Genomic DNA, 19,533 nt, shown 5'->3' with positions numbered 1-19,533 from the left:
TCCACGCCTGTCGAACACAGAGCCTTAAAGGAACACTCCACAGTTTTTCGACCTCATCTCCTGGTAGAAGTAATAATCAATACATGATCAATTAGTTAGTTACTGCAAGATACAACACTACACCACAGCCATCACCCCCCTCTGCCACTAAGGGGCGACAGACAGCCTTGCTGGGGAAGCAAGATGTTGCAGTGATATTGTGGGTATTGTGGAGTAGTGTGGCAATGTCATCAAAATGTTTTTACAGTGTTTGACGGTTAAATAAAAACACACCTCATGGCAAGAAGCCCAAACCAAATCACGCAGCATGCACACGCCACACGCGCAATCTCACACACACACACACACACACACACACACACACACACACACACACACACACACACACACACACACACACACACACACACACACACACACACACACACACACACACACACAGTGCAAGTCCGTGCATGTTTCCATGCAATGTGTGTGCACCAACACACACAGTGAGTGTCACACTGTCACTTACCGTCCCCAAGCTGTAGAGACAGAGACACACACAAACGCACGCAATGAACACACCGTTTTAACCCCTTCAACCCCGGTTGTCCCTATTCGGGAGCAAAACTCATGTTGCATTGCGAAGCGTTGTCAAACTTACGGGAAAAAAATTACATATCATCAAACATGTCACTTCATGACATGTCATGGTACATACGGAATGCCATCGATCATAATCATCTATTATAATTGATCAAAATTACTTTTTTTTAACATCAGCAGTTTTGGCATTGGAATGTATTCATAAATTGTATTTCTGGAAGAACAGGATTCTTACGATATTGTTATTGGCTATTAGAAATATATGATGTTGTTGCAATTATTCACAGGTTGACAAACTAGACATTAATGATGTTCTGGACACTTGATTTTATATTCTGAAAACTCCATAGACGTTCCACCCGGAAATACCGCCCTCCACGTCCGTTTACGAACATCCTGATCTGCTCTATAAGAGGGTGAGCGTGTGTGTGTGTGTGTGTGTGTGTGTGTGTGTGTGTGTGTGTGTTTGTACATACAGTAAGAGGGTGGGCGTATGTGTCTGTATGTTAGTCCAGACTCCAGAGTGTATCTCACAAACCAAATGATCAGTGCCAAATTTCTTGTCAGTAGAGTACCTCCACTAATTCATTACATTTTTCACATAATATTTTATACTTTTTTTAATTATTTAAGTATAGTATCAGTATTAGTAAAAATCATGGGTATTCAACAGGGGGTCCGGGACCCCTTGAGGGTCCTCAAGAGTTACTACAGGGGGGGGCCGCCAAATATTTATTTTTTACATTAGCTAGCCACTTGAACCTTAGCATCCCTATTCTGAGGGGAACTTTAGCAACATGAATCAAACATATTAATAGATCATGTGTAAACAAATGAACACTAAACATTAATTTACACAAACGCTGATGACAGGGCTGTCAAACTATTAAAAATAATTAAAAGTGTTTAGTTTACTTTAAAACACAGACAAAATGACATGGTACAACGTTTCGGCCACCGTTGGCTCTATGAAATCTATGAAAAAGTTGAATCTGCGACACAATGTTATACAATATGTAGTAGGAGGTCCCTGCTTCATCTCTCTCTCTCAACTAAAGGGGTCCTTGGCCTGAAAAAATGTTGAAGACTCCAGGTATTAATGAAGTAATTGGGACTCTGATCTGATCAGGCTAAAATCTAATGTTTTAGTCATTAACATCATAGATTATGTCATTAGATGAATACTGTACGTGAAGTCATTCATTTCTGACCGTCCTCCATTACCTGTTGAACTCATAGATGTCCTCAATGTTCCCAAACAGAGAACACACCTGCTCCGGTCTGATAGACAGCTCAGCCTGGTCTATGATGTGAGACAGGTAGTCCTGCAAGACAGACAGACAGACAGACAGACAGACAGACAGACAGACAGATTATATTTCTATTGTATGTCAAATACAAAGTTGAGCGGAAAGGAGATATTCATTATTATCTGGTAAGGGACTGTGTACTTTGGCTGTCTGCTCTAAATACTTTCTTAAAACGTTGTTTATTTGTTTCATATATTTGGACAGACATGGTCCGCTGTCATGCCCAGATTTGCGTGCCCAGTCTGGTCCTGTACAAACATACATATCGTCAAAATAGCAAAAGTAGCAGATCTACAAGCTCTGCCACTTTTGATGCTTTTTGTGTGACGCTGTAGTATGATCAAGTCAGTGACGATATACACATCGCTGCTGTCCATATTTCATTCATTTATTTGTTTTCGTAGAAAATTATGCCGTATTTAGCCATACTACAGTGTCACACAAAAGTAGCGTCGCGGCGAGATGTATTGTGAGCTTAGACTATTTTTGAAAATATTTTTAAGTGAAAGTGATTAAGTGTGTCTGTGTTTTTATTGTTTTTATATTGAACCAATGTAAATTATGAACAAGAGCTTGTGACTAGATAACTACATTGTATCCATAATAAAAACATATCAGATGTGTGCAGGTCATTTAGAGCTGCTGTTGTCTCATTGTTCCACTAGAGGGGGCACAGAGCTGCTTTTTAATTTCAGATCTAGTACAAAATACTAGATTACAGTAATCTGTTTGTAATTGAGTAGTAGTAGAGATATGAGGGTGCTCGAGTATGGATTATGAGTTTCCCTTATAGCAGTGGTTCTCAAAAACTTTTCAGGGCACGGAAAATCATATTTGAACTGGGGACCCCCCCAAAATAGTCATAATTATGAACACCACACTACTCCAGTGAATGACAACTGCTGCTATAGAGGGAAATGATGGGTAAAAAGATATTAACATTGTTTTGTCATGTAAACACAGGGCAAAGTCACATATACTATGCCTTTAAGAAAGAAAAAAACAATCAGCGAACGTGTTCTATCACAGCTGTTTACCGAGCCAACATCCTCCTTCCTTCTATCTCGCACGCACGCACGCACGCACACACACACACACACACACACACACACACACACACACACACACACACACACACACACACACACACACACACACACACACACACACACACACACACACACACACACACACACACACACACACACACACACACACACACACACACACACACACACACACACACACGCATTCTTGCATCATCAAATAACAAGTGTCAACAGGTAATGTTGCAAAAGCAGCCAGGAGTTGCAGACACTCTAGCCTCAAACAGCCACACCGCACACACCCATTCCTAAATCATATATAATACAAAATAAACATTATTCGATTAATTGAAAAAGTAATCAACAAAAGAGAGAAAATACAGTGAAACAGGCTATTCATCATCCTATAATAGGCTCTATGCACAGCACCCATATTATCACTTCCTTCACAGGTGTTACCAATGATACTAATGAAGGCTCTGTTCCATTTAGTGTAGCACAGTGGTTTCCACGACCCCCATAACTCTCGGAGCTACACACCTGTAAGGGGCCATTTGGAAGCCCATGAGGGTCCCTGGACCCCAACTGTAGACCCACTGGTGTAGCAGAGTGTTTCCAGTGAGCCAACATGCACAATATCAGCACCCTGACTCTGTTTGACCAGAATGGAACAGAGCCTTCATTAGTATCATTAGTAACACCTGTGAATGTCTTCATAATATGGCTGCTGTGAATAGAGCCTATTCTACAAAGCTCTGTGCATGTGGTGTGCCCAAAATCTCTTCTGCCCAGTTCTCCTCAGTGCCTGGAGCAATTGATCTGCATTTGCACACAGCCATTGACCATTACCATGTGTACGGAACACCGAAGACCGTTTTTCGCTATTAATGAGTAAGTAATAAGTACTTTACTTTCTGTAAGTATATGTTGATGGCAATACTTTTGAACTTTTGCTCAAGTGAAATTTTGAATACAGGCCTTTCACTTGTACAGAGTATTTCTTTATTGTGGTATGGATTCTCTCTCTCTCTCTCTCTCTCTCTCTCTCTCTCTCTCTCTCTCTCTCTCTCTCTCTTTAATCCTCTCACATTGGCAACTGATTTAGTCATTTGCAGAGCCCTCCGCAACTAGCGTAGTGAGCAGTCAGACCACTGGGCTCACAGGCACAACCATTTTTCTACGGTACCTTTTCCATGAGAGGTCACTGGAAGGTGCATTGAGGGTAAAATGTGAAAGCACATTGCACGTACCATTTGAGGGGTTAGCATTTCTCCCCCAGATGAAAAGGTGGGGGAGCCTGTGTTACCCTGTGCTTCATTGGTCAGGTGCCAGTATGAATAAGGTAGTTAACGTACAGTATGGTGGTGCAGCTATCACAACGTTCCATCAGTTTATCTTGCTCTCAGCAGAACAACAGGATTCTGGTTCAGATCAGTGAGGCTGATCTTCCACAAGTCATTTATAATAGCGTTGTTGTCATTTGGAAACCGCATGCTCCAAACCTGTTACTTTTCAGGGAATTAAACCTGTGTTCCAATGGATCCAATAGTAGTTATTACAATGTAGTTATTAATTAGTCACAAGCTCGCTGTAAAACCTATATCAATGGTTTTCAAACTTTTTCATGCCAAGGACCCCCAAAATTATATGAATTTGGCCACGGACCCCCATCTCAAAATATGTTGTTCCAGGGACCCCCCAGAAGCAAAGATTTGAGTTCATTATTTATTTAAAAGAATATATATATATTCAAAGATTTGCACACATTTTCACGATTTAAAAAAAAATAGCAGATCTACAAGCTCATAGCGCGGCACTCGGTGCAGCGCTATGAGCTTGTAGATCTGCTATTTTTGAATAGCCAAAGTGTAAAATAATGCTTTTTACGTTTTTAGCTCAAATGAAAAAGTGACACAGATGCGTTCCAGGTCTTAACACATTGAGTGCCAATCGCGTAGAGCTACGCAAACCTATTTAAAGCCGCCACGTGCCAGTCGCGTAGACCCGCGCAAAGTGGTGTTTTTTTCTTTTTTTTGAAACGGCACATATCATTGTAGCACCACCGGAAACGGAATTATCCGGGATCCGGTTTTGCCGATCCCGTCGGCCTCCGTTCTAATGACAAAACTGAAACGCCATTTTCTCTTTGTAGTTTTTCTCCTCGGTGATCACTGTTTAACATAAACCGTTCTAACTACAAGATGGCGGCTCCGTTTTGCACGTGGTTTTCACTGCTCGAAGCAGTCACATCTCCGCGATGTTTACAAACAGTTTAGAGCTCAATCTTAAGGATTTTAACGAGGTCTATGGCGACATGAAAAAAACAAAAAAACAACAATAAAACGCTGGCACTGGTAAGTACATTATGAGATTAACCTCTGGCATGGAATGTGTTAATGGGTTAAGACCTGAGGCCGATTCTACAAATGCCTTCTAAATCAGAGGTTCTGAAACTATTTTGAGACCCCCACATAGATATGCATTTGGCCACAGACACTCCCCCCCCCCCCCCCCCCCCCCATCTGAAAATGTTTTGTGCTATGGACACCCAGAAGAGAAGATTTGTGTTGAAAAGAATCAAAAAAAATATTCAACACTTTCAACATTTTTCAAAAATGTTCAAAACAGCAGATGTACAAGCTTGCAGCGCAGCACAAAGTGACGCACTGTGAGCTTGTATATCTGCTATTTTCTTTCTGTTCTAAATCTTAAGAATGCCTTGAAAAACCGATGCTGCTCTACAGCTGAAATCTAAAATGACGCTTTCCCGGTTTTAATGGGTTAAATGTTGAATATTGGTTCAATATTTATAACCCCCCCCACACACACACACACACACACACACACACACACGCAAACACTTAACCACTTTCAACCTGGTGTAGTTTTGGGGATGTTTTTATAGGTGAATTTTTTTTACGAGATTTTCTAAAAAGTAAATATCAGAAATGCTCTATCTATCAAGCTCAAAACGCGCTGCATCGCAACAAAGCTGTTTTCACTCCTTTTGTGTATGCAATATGGCGATCTAAGGTGTGTGCTAGACAGTGGAAATGGACATTTAAAGCTGTAGTGCAGTGATCCGGTAAAGAGCTGTTGTTATGCAATCGCCTAATCCCCCGTCTCTCTAACCTTAACCAGTGAGCTAATTATAGACCACCTTTACACCTGGTATTAACTCATCTAGGGGGGATGGGGTTGTAGTTGGATGGTTCTTAACCATATGGTTATGGCTAGTGGGTTCCATGTGTACACTCTCAAGAGTTCTTCATTTGTATGCATTTCACTGTAAAATCCTGTGTTCGTTTTACTCTGAGAGTGTACAAATGGAACCAAATGGACCCTATACTCTCAGAGTTACAGACCTGTAAGGGTCCATTTGGTTCCTAACTATCAACTAAGATCCTTGACATATCACCATGACATGGTACACGTTTCCCATCTCCTAAGTGGGCGCGGTCACCCACAATGCGTCGCTGACGCGTTGTGAGCTTGTAGATCGGCTATTTTCGGAGCGCGACACCCACGCGCAGCCAAGCGTAAAACTACTTGTCTTAGTTCTACTGGATCTCTCCTCCAGTTTTTATTACGTTTTTGTTTCGTTTTCGTCAGTGAGAAAAGGTCTACGAAAAATGTTCATACATTTTCATCATTTTAGTGGACACCACCTCCTCATGCGCAGGTCTTATCATTAGGGGTGTGCGATATGAAAACGGGACGATATGTATTGTCGTGACGTCATACTGTATTAAAAAAGGGCTAATGAAAGTTAGAGGAGTTCTTGTGTTATATGAAATGTGAGCTAACCATAATCACAGTAATCCTTAATCATGTTCCATCATATTCAAGGGCTTTTGGAGAGAAATGAGACTCCAGTCACTGCGTGTGTGTGCGTGTCCAGCTGACACTCGTTGACGCTCGTTAATGTTACATACATCGAGGCAATTATGTTTCTGCACTGTCAAATAGGCCAGCATCTAATCTATAGCATCAAAGTCATGGACTTAAATAAAGCTATTTTAAACTGCAGATAATGGCCAATGTTGATAATAATTGAAACAATTCATACATAATAATACCGTATCGATATCGTGAGCCCAATATCGTGAACCATATCGTATCGTGAAATTAAATCGCCACACCCCTACTTATCATTATTATTATTATTATTATATCATTATTATTATTATTATGGTTCCCTCTCACCTCTACGATCATCCGCAGGTCTCTGACGTACATGCGCTCTGTCTCTATGATCTCCATGACGACGCGGTCCAGGTACGTCAGCTGAGGGTTGGGCGGCATGCTGCCGCCGTCGTCGTCGCCGGTCGCCGTGGGAACCGGCTCCTTATTGGTCCGCTGGTGGACCCACCCCCTGCAGTGGCCACGCCCCCCTCCCGGTCCAGTGTCCTCGCCTGCAATTCAACCCACAGCAAATATTCATTATCAGCATGGATTAGGGGTGCAACGGCTGATTGATCCAATCAATGAGACAATAAAGTCATACAATTATGTGATGTTATTGTTTTGGGCAACTTTTCAAAAACTTAACCCATTAAAACCGGGAAAGGATCTGTGTGTAATTTTTAGATTTATTTGGCTATTCAAAAATAGCAGATCTACAAGCTCATAGCGCGGCACTCGGTGCCGCGCTATGAGCTTGTATATCTGCTTTTTTTTTTCTTGCAAATCTTTTATATATTTTTTAAAGCAAACATTTTACAGTTTTTTGAAAAAAACATATGTTGTCAAACGTTTTTCATGTCAAGGACCCCCAGAATTATATGTATTTGGCCCTCAGTGCCGCGCAATGAGCTTGTAGATCTGCTATTTTTGAATAGCCAAAGTATAAAATAATGGTTCAAATGACACATGTTTTCCCGGTCTTAATTGCGAACGCGGAAGGCGCGCCTCCGGCAAAGTGGAGCTTACTATGAAATCCTGCTCGGCTTGTGTGTGTGTGTCTGTCTGTGTGCGTGCACTGCCTATGTGCAGCCTCCAGAGTGCGCCAGAGTGCCGAGCAGGGTTTCTCACACACACACACACACACACACACACACACACACACACACACACACACACACACACACACACACACACACACACACACACACACACACACACACACACACACACACACACACACACACACACACACACACACACACACGCCTGCACTACAGTGTGGCCATGAAGAACGCAGGAATGTAGACAATGCTCTGATTAAAATGCACACACCTGCAACATATTTCGAGCTGCGTTCGCTTCCAGCGTTTGCGTGTCTTACTTGTGGGTTAAAATAGTGAAAATAGCCAATCACAACGCATCACATTTAAATGTGATGCGTTTTTCCATATTGTGGGGAAAGCTTTCAAGTCACAAGTCCGCTCGTCTCTCTGACCTGTATCTGTGTGGGCGTGTCCCTCTGGAGGGCGGAGCTCCAAGTCGATGTGGGCAGGGTTACTACCGGAACTCTCCGAGGTAGGCGGGGCTAGGCTGTCATCCCGAGAGGAGGTGGAGCCTGAGGAGAGGGTGGAGATGAGACTCACGGGGCGGGGCGGCTGACCCGCCGTGGGCGGAGCATCCGAGAGGTCAGAGGGCGTGGCGGAAGGAGCGCGCTCATTGCTGCTGACTGAGGCCGTGGACAGACGAGGGGATTCTGGGAAACGAAATGGAAGAATTTCTAAGTTAAACAAGGAGTAGATGGAGCTGCACATCTACAGATGATGATATCTTGGGTTCTGGACATGTTTAAAAAAAAAAAAAAAAAAACACGTGAAACACGTCATTGGCACGTTGAGCCATAGCGGTAAAAACACGTGAAACACGTTAATGGCACTCAATGAGTTAATGGGTTAATGGCCGCGGACGGAAATTACGTTTTTGCCCCTGCCCGTGTGTCTGTCTGTCTGTGAACTGTTAGACTGAACACAGCAAAAGCAATTGAAACGCAAGCCTATCGGCCTGGAACTTGGCCTACGCTCCCAGTAGGCCAAGGAAGCCCACTTCACGTCTTGGCCTACAACTCTTGAACTGTAGGTCATAAAATTAAAAAAATACTTTTGCCAGGATTCCTTGGATCATGACACAACTCCATACAAGCCCCCTCATTACTGCCTTTCAAGATTTTCCACCATTTTCTTCAAAACACACTTTTTGCTACTTTTTGCTACACAATTTGTCCAAAACTCATGCAAATCATTACACATCACCTCTGGAGTCATGTGATCAACATGTATCTGTCACATTTGTCATATTCCATTGGGATTGTCTACGATTGACTTCCAAAGTTTGCAGGAGGGGACCGTTTTCCCCCCAAAAAAAATCACACACAGAAGGGGCCTCTAAGCCAGTGATTCTCAAAGTGTGGTCCAAGGATACTCAGGTTTTCTTAGGGGGTTCCAAATGGACCCTTACAGGTCCGTAACTCTGAGTGTACAAATGGAACCAAATGGACCCTTACAGGTCTGTAACTCTAAGAGTGTACACATGGAGCCAAATGGACCCTTACAGGTCTGTAACTCTGAGAGTGTACAAATGGAACCAAATGGACCCTTACAGGTCTGTAACTCTGAGAGTGTACACATGGAACCAAATGGACCCATAAGGTCCTTGATATCAAAACGTTTGAGAACCACTGCTCTAAGCAACACAGAGCCAATAGCACTTCCACCCATCTAATGTACAAATGTTTGTTGCAGAAACTTGTTTTTATGATTATCCGCCCCCCACCCTTATGTTTTTGTTTTGTTTTGACCCTTTTTTCTGTACGTACTAGTGTCCTTTGTGTGTTTAAATGCCTATTGTTATTGTGCATGAAGTGTGTGTGTGGTTGCTTGGGAGCTATCATTGTTAAAACAACGGAGAGAATGGACACCACTCAGCGGGAGCAATCACTCACCACAGAGATATTTCAGTTATTTAAGACAACAACCAAAGACATCATTACAATAACACTGTGGTTATGTCATAACCAGTTGTGGAAGAAGTACTCAGATTATTTTTTTTACTTGAGTGTACTGTAGCAATAACACAATATAGAAATACTCTTAAAAGTACCAAAAGTAAAAGTATTCATTAAGCAGGTTCTCCCAATTCACTAGTTGTTGTTCAAAGGTTTTAAAAATCTTTCGAAAATAGCGGCTTGTCAACAATGCGACCTGCTCCCTTTTCAAGGGAAGAGACATTACATTATATCGCTATGCATGGACAAACAGTTCACACAGTCCCACAACAACTTACAGAAGTGAATCTTTTCAGTACATAGATTGTCACTAAAGCTTTCCTATACTTGTAGTGGATTTAAAAAGTGCAATATTTGCCTCTGAGATGTAGTGGAGGAAAAGTATAAAGCACTGAAACATGGATATACTCAAGTAAAAAATAAATACCTCAAAATTGTACTCAAGTACAGTACTTCGGTACATGTACTTAGTTACATTCTGCCACTGGTAATAACAGGGTAAGTGTTACTGATGGGTCTAATTTTGTACCATTTTCTTATGGATCTAAAGTGTATCATTTTCCATTTCTATGTGTTAGTATGGTAAAAAGTGTCAGTGCCTCTTACGCAGCCGGCAACATTGTTTTGGTCTGATGGGCTCCTTCTGGTATGTCAACAATATTAGCTAGCAGGTTTACCTTGTTGCTACACGGATTTGTTGTTATAAACTCTGTGCATAAATGATACCCCAACCTTGGTCGCCCAGGAAACGGAGCCATTCAAGACATAACTTAACGGCTGACGTGATGACGAAAGGCGTTACCCCACGTTGTGTGTATAATTACTCTGTATCTCTGTTTGAACGTCAGGAGAATATATCTGGAACCATGCATTTCCGACGCTTGTAAGATCTCATAAGACAGATTTAAACTGCTCTACCTCAAACCACCACCAGTAATATAATGTTGGGAGAACCGTGGACACATTATTTAATAGCATTGATACATAGCAGTACTTTTTTGTTTTGTAAGATTGATATTTGGATAGATTTCTATCTTATCTATCTACCTATATCATGTAGAATATTTGCAGAAATTGCAAATAATTGCAGTCCAACTCACTGAATATAGATAAGCACGCACACACACAGACACACACACACACACACACACACACACACACACAGACACAAACACACGCACGCACGCACGCACGCACGCACGCACGCACGCACGCACGCACACACGCACGTAATCGTTGTACTAGATGAACTAAAATCCTCCATTGGCTCAAAGGCTTGAAATAATGAGTAAACTCCGAAATCTGGCCTCACAGGTAAAACCAACCAAAAAACCTGGGTGCCATCTTTGAATCTGACCTCAACTTTGGAAAGCACATCAGCAATGTCACTAAAATAGCCTTTTTACCATCTGAGAAACATTGCAAGAGTCAGACCCTTCCTCTCCCTCGAGGACGCTATAAGAAACTGACTCATGCCGTTGTAATATAGCAATTAGATTATTGTAACACACTTTACACAGGCTAGCCTATAAGGAAACCATTGAGCGGCTGCAACTTATCCGACATGCAGCAGCCAGAATCCTAACCAACGCCAGGAAAAGAGACCACATTACCCCTGTACTTGGGTCCTTGCACTGGATCCCTGTGAAGTTTAGGATAGATTTTAACGTTTGTTTACTTGTTTTTAACCCATTAAGATCGGGAACACATCTGTGTCATTTTAAGATTTACATGGCTATTCAAAAATAGCAGATCTACAAGCTCATAGCGCGGCACTCGGTGCCGCGCTATGAGCTTACATATCTGCTATTTTTGAAATATCTTGAACATTTGTGCAAATCTTTGAATAATATTTGTAACTGAAATATTTGCTTCTGGGGGTCCCTGAAACAAAATATTTTACAAATGTTCTGTTTGAAAAATATATGTCTCCCCTACATATTCAGTTCCACGCTATATGAGCTTGAATAGCCGAAGAAATCTTAAAATGACACAGGTCTTAATGGGTTAAAACCTTGAATGGTCTATTTTTTGGATTGTCTGTTGAAGTATGTCCCAGGCCGCCCCCCCTCAGGTCACTCGGTGCTGGACTGCTGACGGAGCTATCGACAAATGGCAAGAGACATGCTGATGCTATATGCGCCGAGGATTTGGAACATGCTCCCCCTGCATATCAGACAGGCATCCTCTATTGAGGGCTTTAAGAGGCAGCTAAAAACACACTTCTATGACCTTGCCTTCAACTGATCTCCTTTTAACTGTGTTTTCCTTTTTTAATGTAGCTGTTTTATTTTGACTCTTGACTAGACTTTTAACTTATTGCTTTGTTTGACCTGTGTTTTTAACTTTAAACTACATTCAGTTCTGAAAGGTGCTCTATAAATAAAGATTATTATTATTAGACATGATAATGTGCATGCAGCTGGTATTAACATTCATGCGTGTGTGTGAGTGAGTGATTTTCTGCATGTCCAATCACAACATCAGAGGTAATCAGGGGGCAGTTGTCATGGTGATTAAACAACAACATGGGGTTTGATTGAGATGTCATTTACTACATCGACCGATCACACGCATCACTGACCAATCACGAGCTGCTTCGAACAGCTTTGATTGGTAGATGATGTGTGTGTGTGCCTGTGATTGGTTGTCGTGGACGTACCAACGAACCAATCCAGTGTGTGTTTGAGAGCGTATGTGACCCGCCCACCTGCACAGAAAACACAACAAACACACACGTGAACATTTTCAAAATATTTCAGAACATTTTTTTTCTTTTTCAAAAATGGCAAAAAAATATGAGATCGAAAAAATCGAATATTTTCAGAATGTTAAAAACTGTTGACAAATTTTCCAAAAGTAACCAAAATAGCAGATCAGCTATTTTCTGTATTTTTGCACGGTGTACAACAATGTAAAAAATATGATTTACCGGTAAATATAAATTAGAACTAAATATTAGAAGGCATTATGGGAACTAGATGGCCTGTTTGCTCTGTCTGTCTGTCTCTCTCCTCGCGCCATGCTTACATTCAAAACAGTTTCAAACAGCAACACTTTCCTACTGCCAGCCAATCACTGAGGTGTGTGGGTGGACCCCACACACACGCACACGCACACACACACACACACACACACTCCTCAGACGTGACTCCTTTCTGGCAGGAAGCCAACTACAACTCGTGTGTGTGTGTGTGTGTGTGTGTGTGTGTGTGTGTGTGTGTGTGTGTGTGTGTGTGTGTGTGTGTGTGTGTGTGTGTGTGTGTGTGTGTGTGTGTGTGTGTGTGTGTGGGGGAGTTGCGGGGGGTGAACTTCAGACTTGCTAAGGGCAGTCGTCGGTTTGCGACCTTTGTATACATTTGAATGCCGACACACACAGTGCATGTTTTGTGCGCTACGAGGTCTCTACTGTACTCCGTTCTATTCCAGTGCAGAGTAACACTGAGCCACTGGCAGAGGAAATCACCACAAAGGGTGTAGATTGGCTACTTTTTGCCACAAAGCCAATGCATCAACCACAAAGCATATAATATGGACTTAAGTGGTTCGTGATAATGAACGTACAATCACGTGGTGAACATCGCTTCTAATGATTCATCCATTCATAAACATACGCAACCAACACACTGTCATAATAATAATACTACGACTCACAACAAACATCGACCAAACCTATCGACAGGGCAGTCACAATTATTAATTGAAAGGTATAAGTGATTTACTTTGGTTAGAAAATAAGTGTTAAATAGCTCTATATTGTGATAGTAATCATTGCTATAGAGTGTTTGTTCAGTAACAGTGTTAAATAGCTCTATATTGTGATAGTAATCATTGCTATAGAATGTGTGTTCAGTAACAGTGTTAAATAGCTCTATATCGTGATAGTAATCATTGCTATAGAGTGTTTGTTCAGTAACAGTGTTAATAGCTCTATATTCTGATAGTACTCATTGCTATAGAGTGTTTGTTCAGTAACGGTGTTAATAGCTCTATATAGTGATAGTACTCATTGCTATAGAGTGTTTGTTCAGTAAAAGGAGTCTCCATGTCTCTCCAGCTCTTTATTAAACAGAAAATGCATTTTTAATTCTCTCTCCTGATTGGCTTACATTTTGTCACCTACCTGAAAATGTACTATATTGTGTTTACTAAATAGCAGGAGAGACCCCTGTGACCGAACAAACGCTCTGTAGCAATGATTACTATCAGAATATAGTTTAACCTTTTTAACAAAAAAATTATAAGAACAAAAAATAGGAAAAGGAAAGTGTTGCTGTTTGAAACTGTTTTGAATGTTAGCATGGCGAGGAGAGAGACAGACAGACAGAGCAAACAGGCCATCTAGTTCCCATAATATTAACCTTTTTAACAAAATAATTATAGGAACAAAAAATATCACTTAGCCTACCTTTAAGTTGACGATTACTCACATCATACAAATAATTGCGATTAAGGTTTTAATTGAGTTTGTGGCATTGAACATTGGGAACATATTTATATATGTTTTTATTTCTGTTTGCCTTTTAGGCTTTGTAATCAAACATTGCACAGCGCAGATATGACAAATAACTGAAAAATACAAATAAATACTGACATAGGTTATTTCATAGTTTTATACTACAATGCATCACCCGTTGAAAGCTTGAAGATCTACTATTTCTGCTTTTTTATATTTGAAAATGTATAAATGTTTTTCTAAATGGAAACGATTATGCAAAATAATTGTTATTGTCTTAAATAATTGCGATTGATCGAGAAGAGAACAAGATCAATTGAGTTGGTGCCTTGCTCAACGGGACTTACCCAACCAGTGTTTGAACCTGCGATCCTCCCACACACCCCGGAAAAGAACTACATCCATGTTTAAGTGCAGAAACAAACATTGGTCCCTATGTCTGTCTCTCTCAGCTGTCCTACTGTCTGTCTCCCTCTCAGCTGTCCTACTGTCTGTCTCTCCTACACTGTCTCCCTCTCAGCTGTCCTACTGTCTGTCTCTCCTACACTGTCTCCCCCTCAGCTGTCCTCCTGTCTGTCTCTCCTACACTGTCTCTCTCTCAGCCTTCCTACTGTCTGTCCTACAGTCCTCAGTCTCTTTCAGCTGTCTGTCTAGAGACAATACACAGTCCGCTGGGCTTTGTGTTCTGAGGAAGTTAAAGTCCGGCTGTAAAACTTCCTCTTAGAGTCACTCCTTCCATGCACACGTGCACGTGTGCCCACAATAACACACACACACTTGAGGTGCAGAGAGCAGCTTGCGGCCATGAACATACAAAGCAAAGGAAAGAGGGGAGGAGGTGGTGATGCATTTCGGAATGTGAGTCACTATATTGTTAGTATGTTATAAGAGTCATTCCTCTAGCAGAACTATGAACATAATACTACAACACACACACACACACACACACACACACACACACACACACACACACACACACACACACACACACACACACACACACACACGAGAGGAAGTTCAAGTCAGTAACAGGCAGCAAGGAAGCTCTCCTGGATTTGAAGGAAGTGGAGCTTAGGAAGTGCCTTTCAGCCCTGCAGTTCTCATTAATGGCCTAGAAAGTGTTGCTATTTCCCCCCTGCTGACTCCCATTAATTTTTTAATTGATAATAAAGAAAAATAATCGCGCTATGAGCGAAGAACCATGAGGCCGAAGAATTTGAGGTGGAGGTTCTTCCTTGGCCTACTGCGTGAGCCATAGAGTTATAATATATCTAGAGGGTGGACTGCCCCGGCCCCAGCTATTCATTTCAATGGAAGTTGCTCACTGGCGTTTGAAGCACCCGAATACCTCTACTTCCACTACCAACTGTGGTGGCCCCATAGAGTTGAACAGAGCAGGCCATAGAGTCAGAAGCATGTGCAGTAGGGTTTTTGCATTCTCAGATTTGACCACCAGGCGACGGCAGCTTCACAGTTCTACTGCAGCTCTGGGGGCTTGGCTTGAGCGTGCGAAGTTTCACGGCAATCCGGCGCTGGCATTTTATGCAAAAATGGGCCCCTCCCGCAAACTTTGGAAGCCAAGGGAAGGGAAGACATCAAATTTCTCTTTTGGGTCTCGAGCTAAAACTTTGTGAACCACTAGTCTCTAGATCCCATAAGCCAGACCGACAGGCACCTGACTGTCTGGTCCGTAGCCTCGCAGGGGAGGCATGCGTTAATCCGACAGACCTTTTCTCCGACTATGTGGCATCCGCGTGCGGTTAGGGTTCTCCGACTATGTGGCATCCGCGTGCGGTTAGGGTTAGGGTGCGGGTTTGGTTCGGGTTTACTGTTTAATGTCGGAGCACTGCGCTGTCGGAGGAATGCGCTGTCGGACTAACGTATTGCACCCGCCTCGCAGGACTGAGATATCCCATACCCTGGAGGAATGCTCTATCCTGCATCCTACATATAATTAAGGAAACCTCTGTGGGACAGAACCTGTCTGTCCTGCCCGCTTCTCCTCAATGGCTGGAGCAATTGACCTGAATTTGCACAAGGCCATTGTCCATAGGCTCTATTCACAGCAGCCATATTATGAAGAAATTCACAGGTGTTACCAATGATACTAATGAAGGCTCTGTTCCATTCTGGTCAAACAGAGTCAGGGTGCTGATATTGTGCATGTTGGCTCAATGGAAACACTCTGCTACACCAGTGGGTCTAAAGTTGGGGTCCAGGGACCCTCATGGGCTTCCAAATGGCCCCTTATGGGTGTGTAACTCTGACTGTGTACAAATGGAACCAAATGGACCCGTAAGGGTCCATTTGGTTCCATTTGTACACTCTCAGAGTTATGGGGGTCGTGGAAACCACTGTGCTACACTAAATGGAACAGAGCCTTCATTAGTATCATTGGTAACACCTGTGAAGGAAGTGATAATATGGCTGCTCTGCATAGAGCCTATTACCATGTGCACCAAATAACGACGCCCGTTTTTCACTTTCCCAAAATGTAAGCTGTTTATTAGCGTTTTTATGTCAACACCAGCGATTCGGAGTTTGGGCTATGGGAGATTACAGCCGTCGCCATGGTTACAGCCCGCAAGCTATGGGATGACTGCTGCCCAACACTATACCGTACTGCGCATGTGATCAGTTTACTGCTACTGGCAACGGACTGACACTCCATGCGCTCTGTTCACCTCAGTACACCACAACAACGCATGGACAGGACAGCATCATCACAACGCCAAAAACAAAAGCTCTATGCACAGCAGCCCTATTATCACTTCCTTCCCAGGTGTTACCAATGATACTAATGAAGGCTCTGTTCCATTTAGTGTAGCACAGTGGTTTCCATGACCCCCATAACTCTGAGAGTGTACACACCTGTAAGGGGCCATTTGGAAGCCCATGAGGGTCCCTGGACCCCAACTGTAGACCCACTGGTGTAACAGAGTGTTTCCAGTGAGCCAACATGCACAATATCAGCAGCACCCTGACTCTGTTTGATCAGAATGGAACAGAGCCTTCATTAGTATCATTGGTAACACCTGTGAATTTCTTCATAATATGGCTGCTGTGAATAGAGCCTATGCAGGTTGTGGGAGGGACGGGTCCGGCCGCGTGTGTGTGTGTGTGTGTGTGTGTGTGTGTGTGTGTGTGTGTGTGTGTGTGTGTGTGTGTGTGTGTGTGTGTGTGTGTGTGTGTGTGTGTGTGTGTGTGTGTGTGTGTGTGTGTGTGTGTGTGTGTGTGTGTGTGTGTGTGTGTGTGTGTTGGAACTGTTTATGAGCGGGTGTTTGTGTGCGTTCTCTGTGGGTCCACACACGCTTGCGTGTACAGTATGTTGGAAGGGTTGCAGGTACCAAGTACAAAGTCACTTTCCATCCCTGATATACTGTCTGTGCACAGCGCATTAACCCAAACTCTGAATATACTTTGGGGGCTCAATATGCCCGGATGGGTATGGACTAGAGATTATTAATTCAGATAAATGAGTTGTAGTTGTAAATAGTTGTAATTTGAAAAGTATTGGGGTTTTGAGGTCGTTGCCACTGCTGCCTGTCTGCGCAACAAATACGACACTGGCTGGCCTAGCAGTAAGCAAGATTAGCTTCTCTCTCTCACACACACACACACACACACACACACACACACACACACACACACACACACACACACACACACACACACACACACACACACACACACACGGAGAGAGACAGTGTTTGATGACAGTGACCTATCACCAGCTTTGAAGTGACTGGAGGCTTAGAAGAACAGAGAACACTAGTCTCTCTCTCTCTGTGTGCGTGTGTGTGTGTGTGTATACAGTGAAGGTCAGGTCAAACTGTGCAGCGTCCTGTGTGATGCTGTCTGTCATATAGTGTCACTGTTGAGCAGAAACCTTGTTTTAAATAGCTCTATATTGCCGTAGCAATCATTGCTATAGAGTGTTTGTTCAGTAACAGTGTTAAATAGCTCTATATTGTGATAGTAATCATTACTATAGAGTGTTTGTTCAGTAACAGTGTTAAATAGCTCTATATTGTGATAGTAATCATTACTATAGAGTGTTTGTTCAGTAACAGTGTTAAATAGCTCTATATTGCCGTAGCAATCATTACTATAGAGTGTTTGTTCAGTAACAGTGTTAAATAGATCTATATTGTGATAATAATCATTCTTATAGAGTGTGTGTTCAGTAACAGGAGTCTCTGCAGCTCTTTAATAAACTTAAAATGCATTTTCAGGTCAGGATACCAATTTCATCCAATCAGCAGAGAGAACTCGTATAATGGGATACAGGATAAACAAGTGAAATTGGAAGTGATGACACACTAAATTAGCAGGCACAATTGGAACTGGAACATTATAAAATAGCTGATAAATGGGTACTCTCTCCCGATTGGCTGAAAATGTATGTTCTGTTTAATGTATGTTCTGTTTATTGTCTCTCTCCACCAGCTGCTGGAGAGAGACAATTAACATGTCCGCCAACGTCTTTGACTTCATTACCCAAGATTCTCTGCAAGCAAGCCCGGCGACGACGCTCTGTGATTGGCCAGTCTTCTTCACTGTGACTGGCAGTTCTGCCTTGGTGCCTTGGCAAATGCCAGCATGAAACTCATCGTCTCTCCTATAGCAGTTGGGGGGGGGGGGGGGGGTACCAGGGGGTCCCCAGCTAAATGAGTTAACATAGCGTCACAATCATCAACTACTTAGCTTTGGCTATTCAAATTTTTTTGAAAAATCCTTGAAAAAGTGTGCATATCTTTGAATAATTATATTCTTTTAAGCGAAAATGTACTGATATCTTTGCTTCTGGGGTTCCCTGGCACGAAACATTTTCAAATGGGGGTCCGCGGCCTAATAGATATCAATTTAGGGGTCCTTGGCATGAAAAAGGTTGAAAACCACTGTCCTGTAGTGATACAGTCAAGCCCCTTCGACCCCCCTGAGTCTATGCATTTATGGAAGGATGATTGTTATTGCTTAAACATGTAACTTTATCATTTTGTGGGACATAATATGCTATAGTATAGCTGTTCAAAAGTTACATAGTGCTGCTTTAAGCCCTATTTCAAATATAGTAAAAACAGCAGATCGACAAGGTCACAACATGTCACACCACGACATGTTGTGAGCTTGAAGATCCGCTATTTTCACTAAATATATTTATTTTAA

At 42.3% G+C, this 19,533-nt stretch overlaps 2 protein-coding genes across 2 annotated transcripts in view; one reads left to right on the top strand and one right to left on the bottom strand.

Annotated features, from left to right (window-relative positions):
- The window catches only part of LOC311063456 (protein NLRC3-like), a 621,663-nt gene that overhangs the window by 229,637 nt on the left and 372,493 nt on the right, over positions 1–19,533 (top strand). The gene's annotated exons all lie outside the window — the stretch shown is intronic.
- LOC311063772 (pleckstrin homology domain-containing family G member 3-like) overlaps positions 1–19,533 on the bottom strand; it is a 70,751-nt gene that overhangs the window by 25,251 nt on the left and 25,967 nt on the right. Inside the window, exons 4-6 of the mRNA XM_084083373.1 lie at positions 8,346–8,603; positions 7,151–7,359; positions 1,813–1,913 (exon numbers count right to left, since the gene is read on the bottom strand). Of these exons, the coding sequence (XP_083939499.1) occupies positions 1,813–1,913; positions 7,151–7,359; positions 8,346–8,603 (568 nt within the window). The remainder of the gene's footprint in view (positions 1–1,812; positions 1,914–7,150; positions 7,360–8,345; positions 8,604–19,533) is intronic.

This window comes from Gymnoscopelus microlampas (assembly GCF_963454915.1).
Source record: "Gymnoscopelus microlampas genome assembly, chromosome: 16".
NCBI lineage: Eukaryota > Metazoa > Chordata > Actinopteri > Myctophiformes > Myctophidae > Gymnoscopelus > Gymnoscopelus microlampas.
Note: the sequence above shows the minus strand (reverse complement) of the source record. Positions and strands in the feature narration are given on the sequence as shown.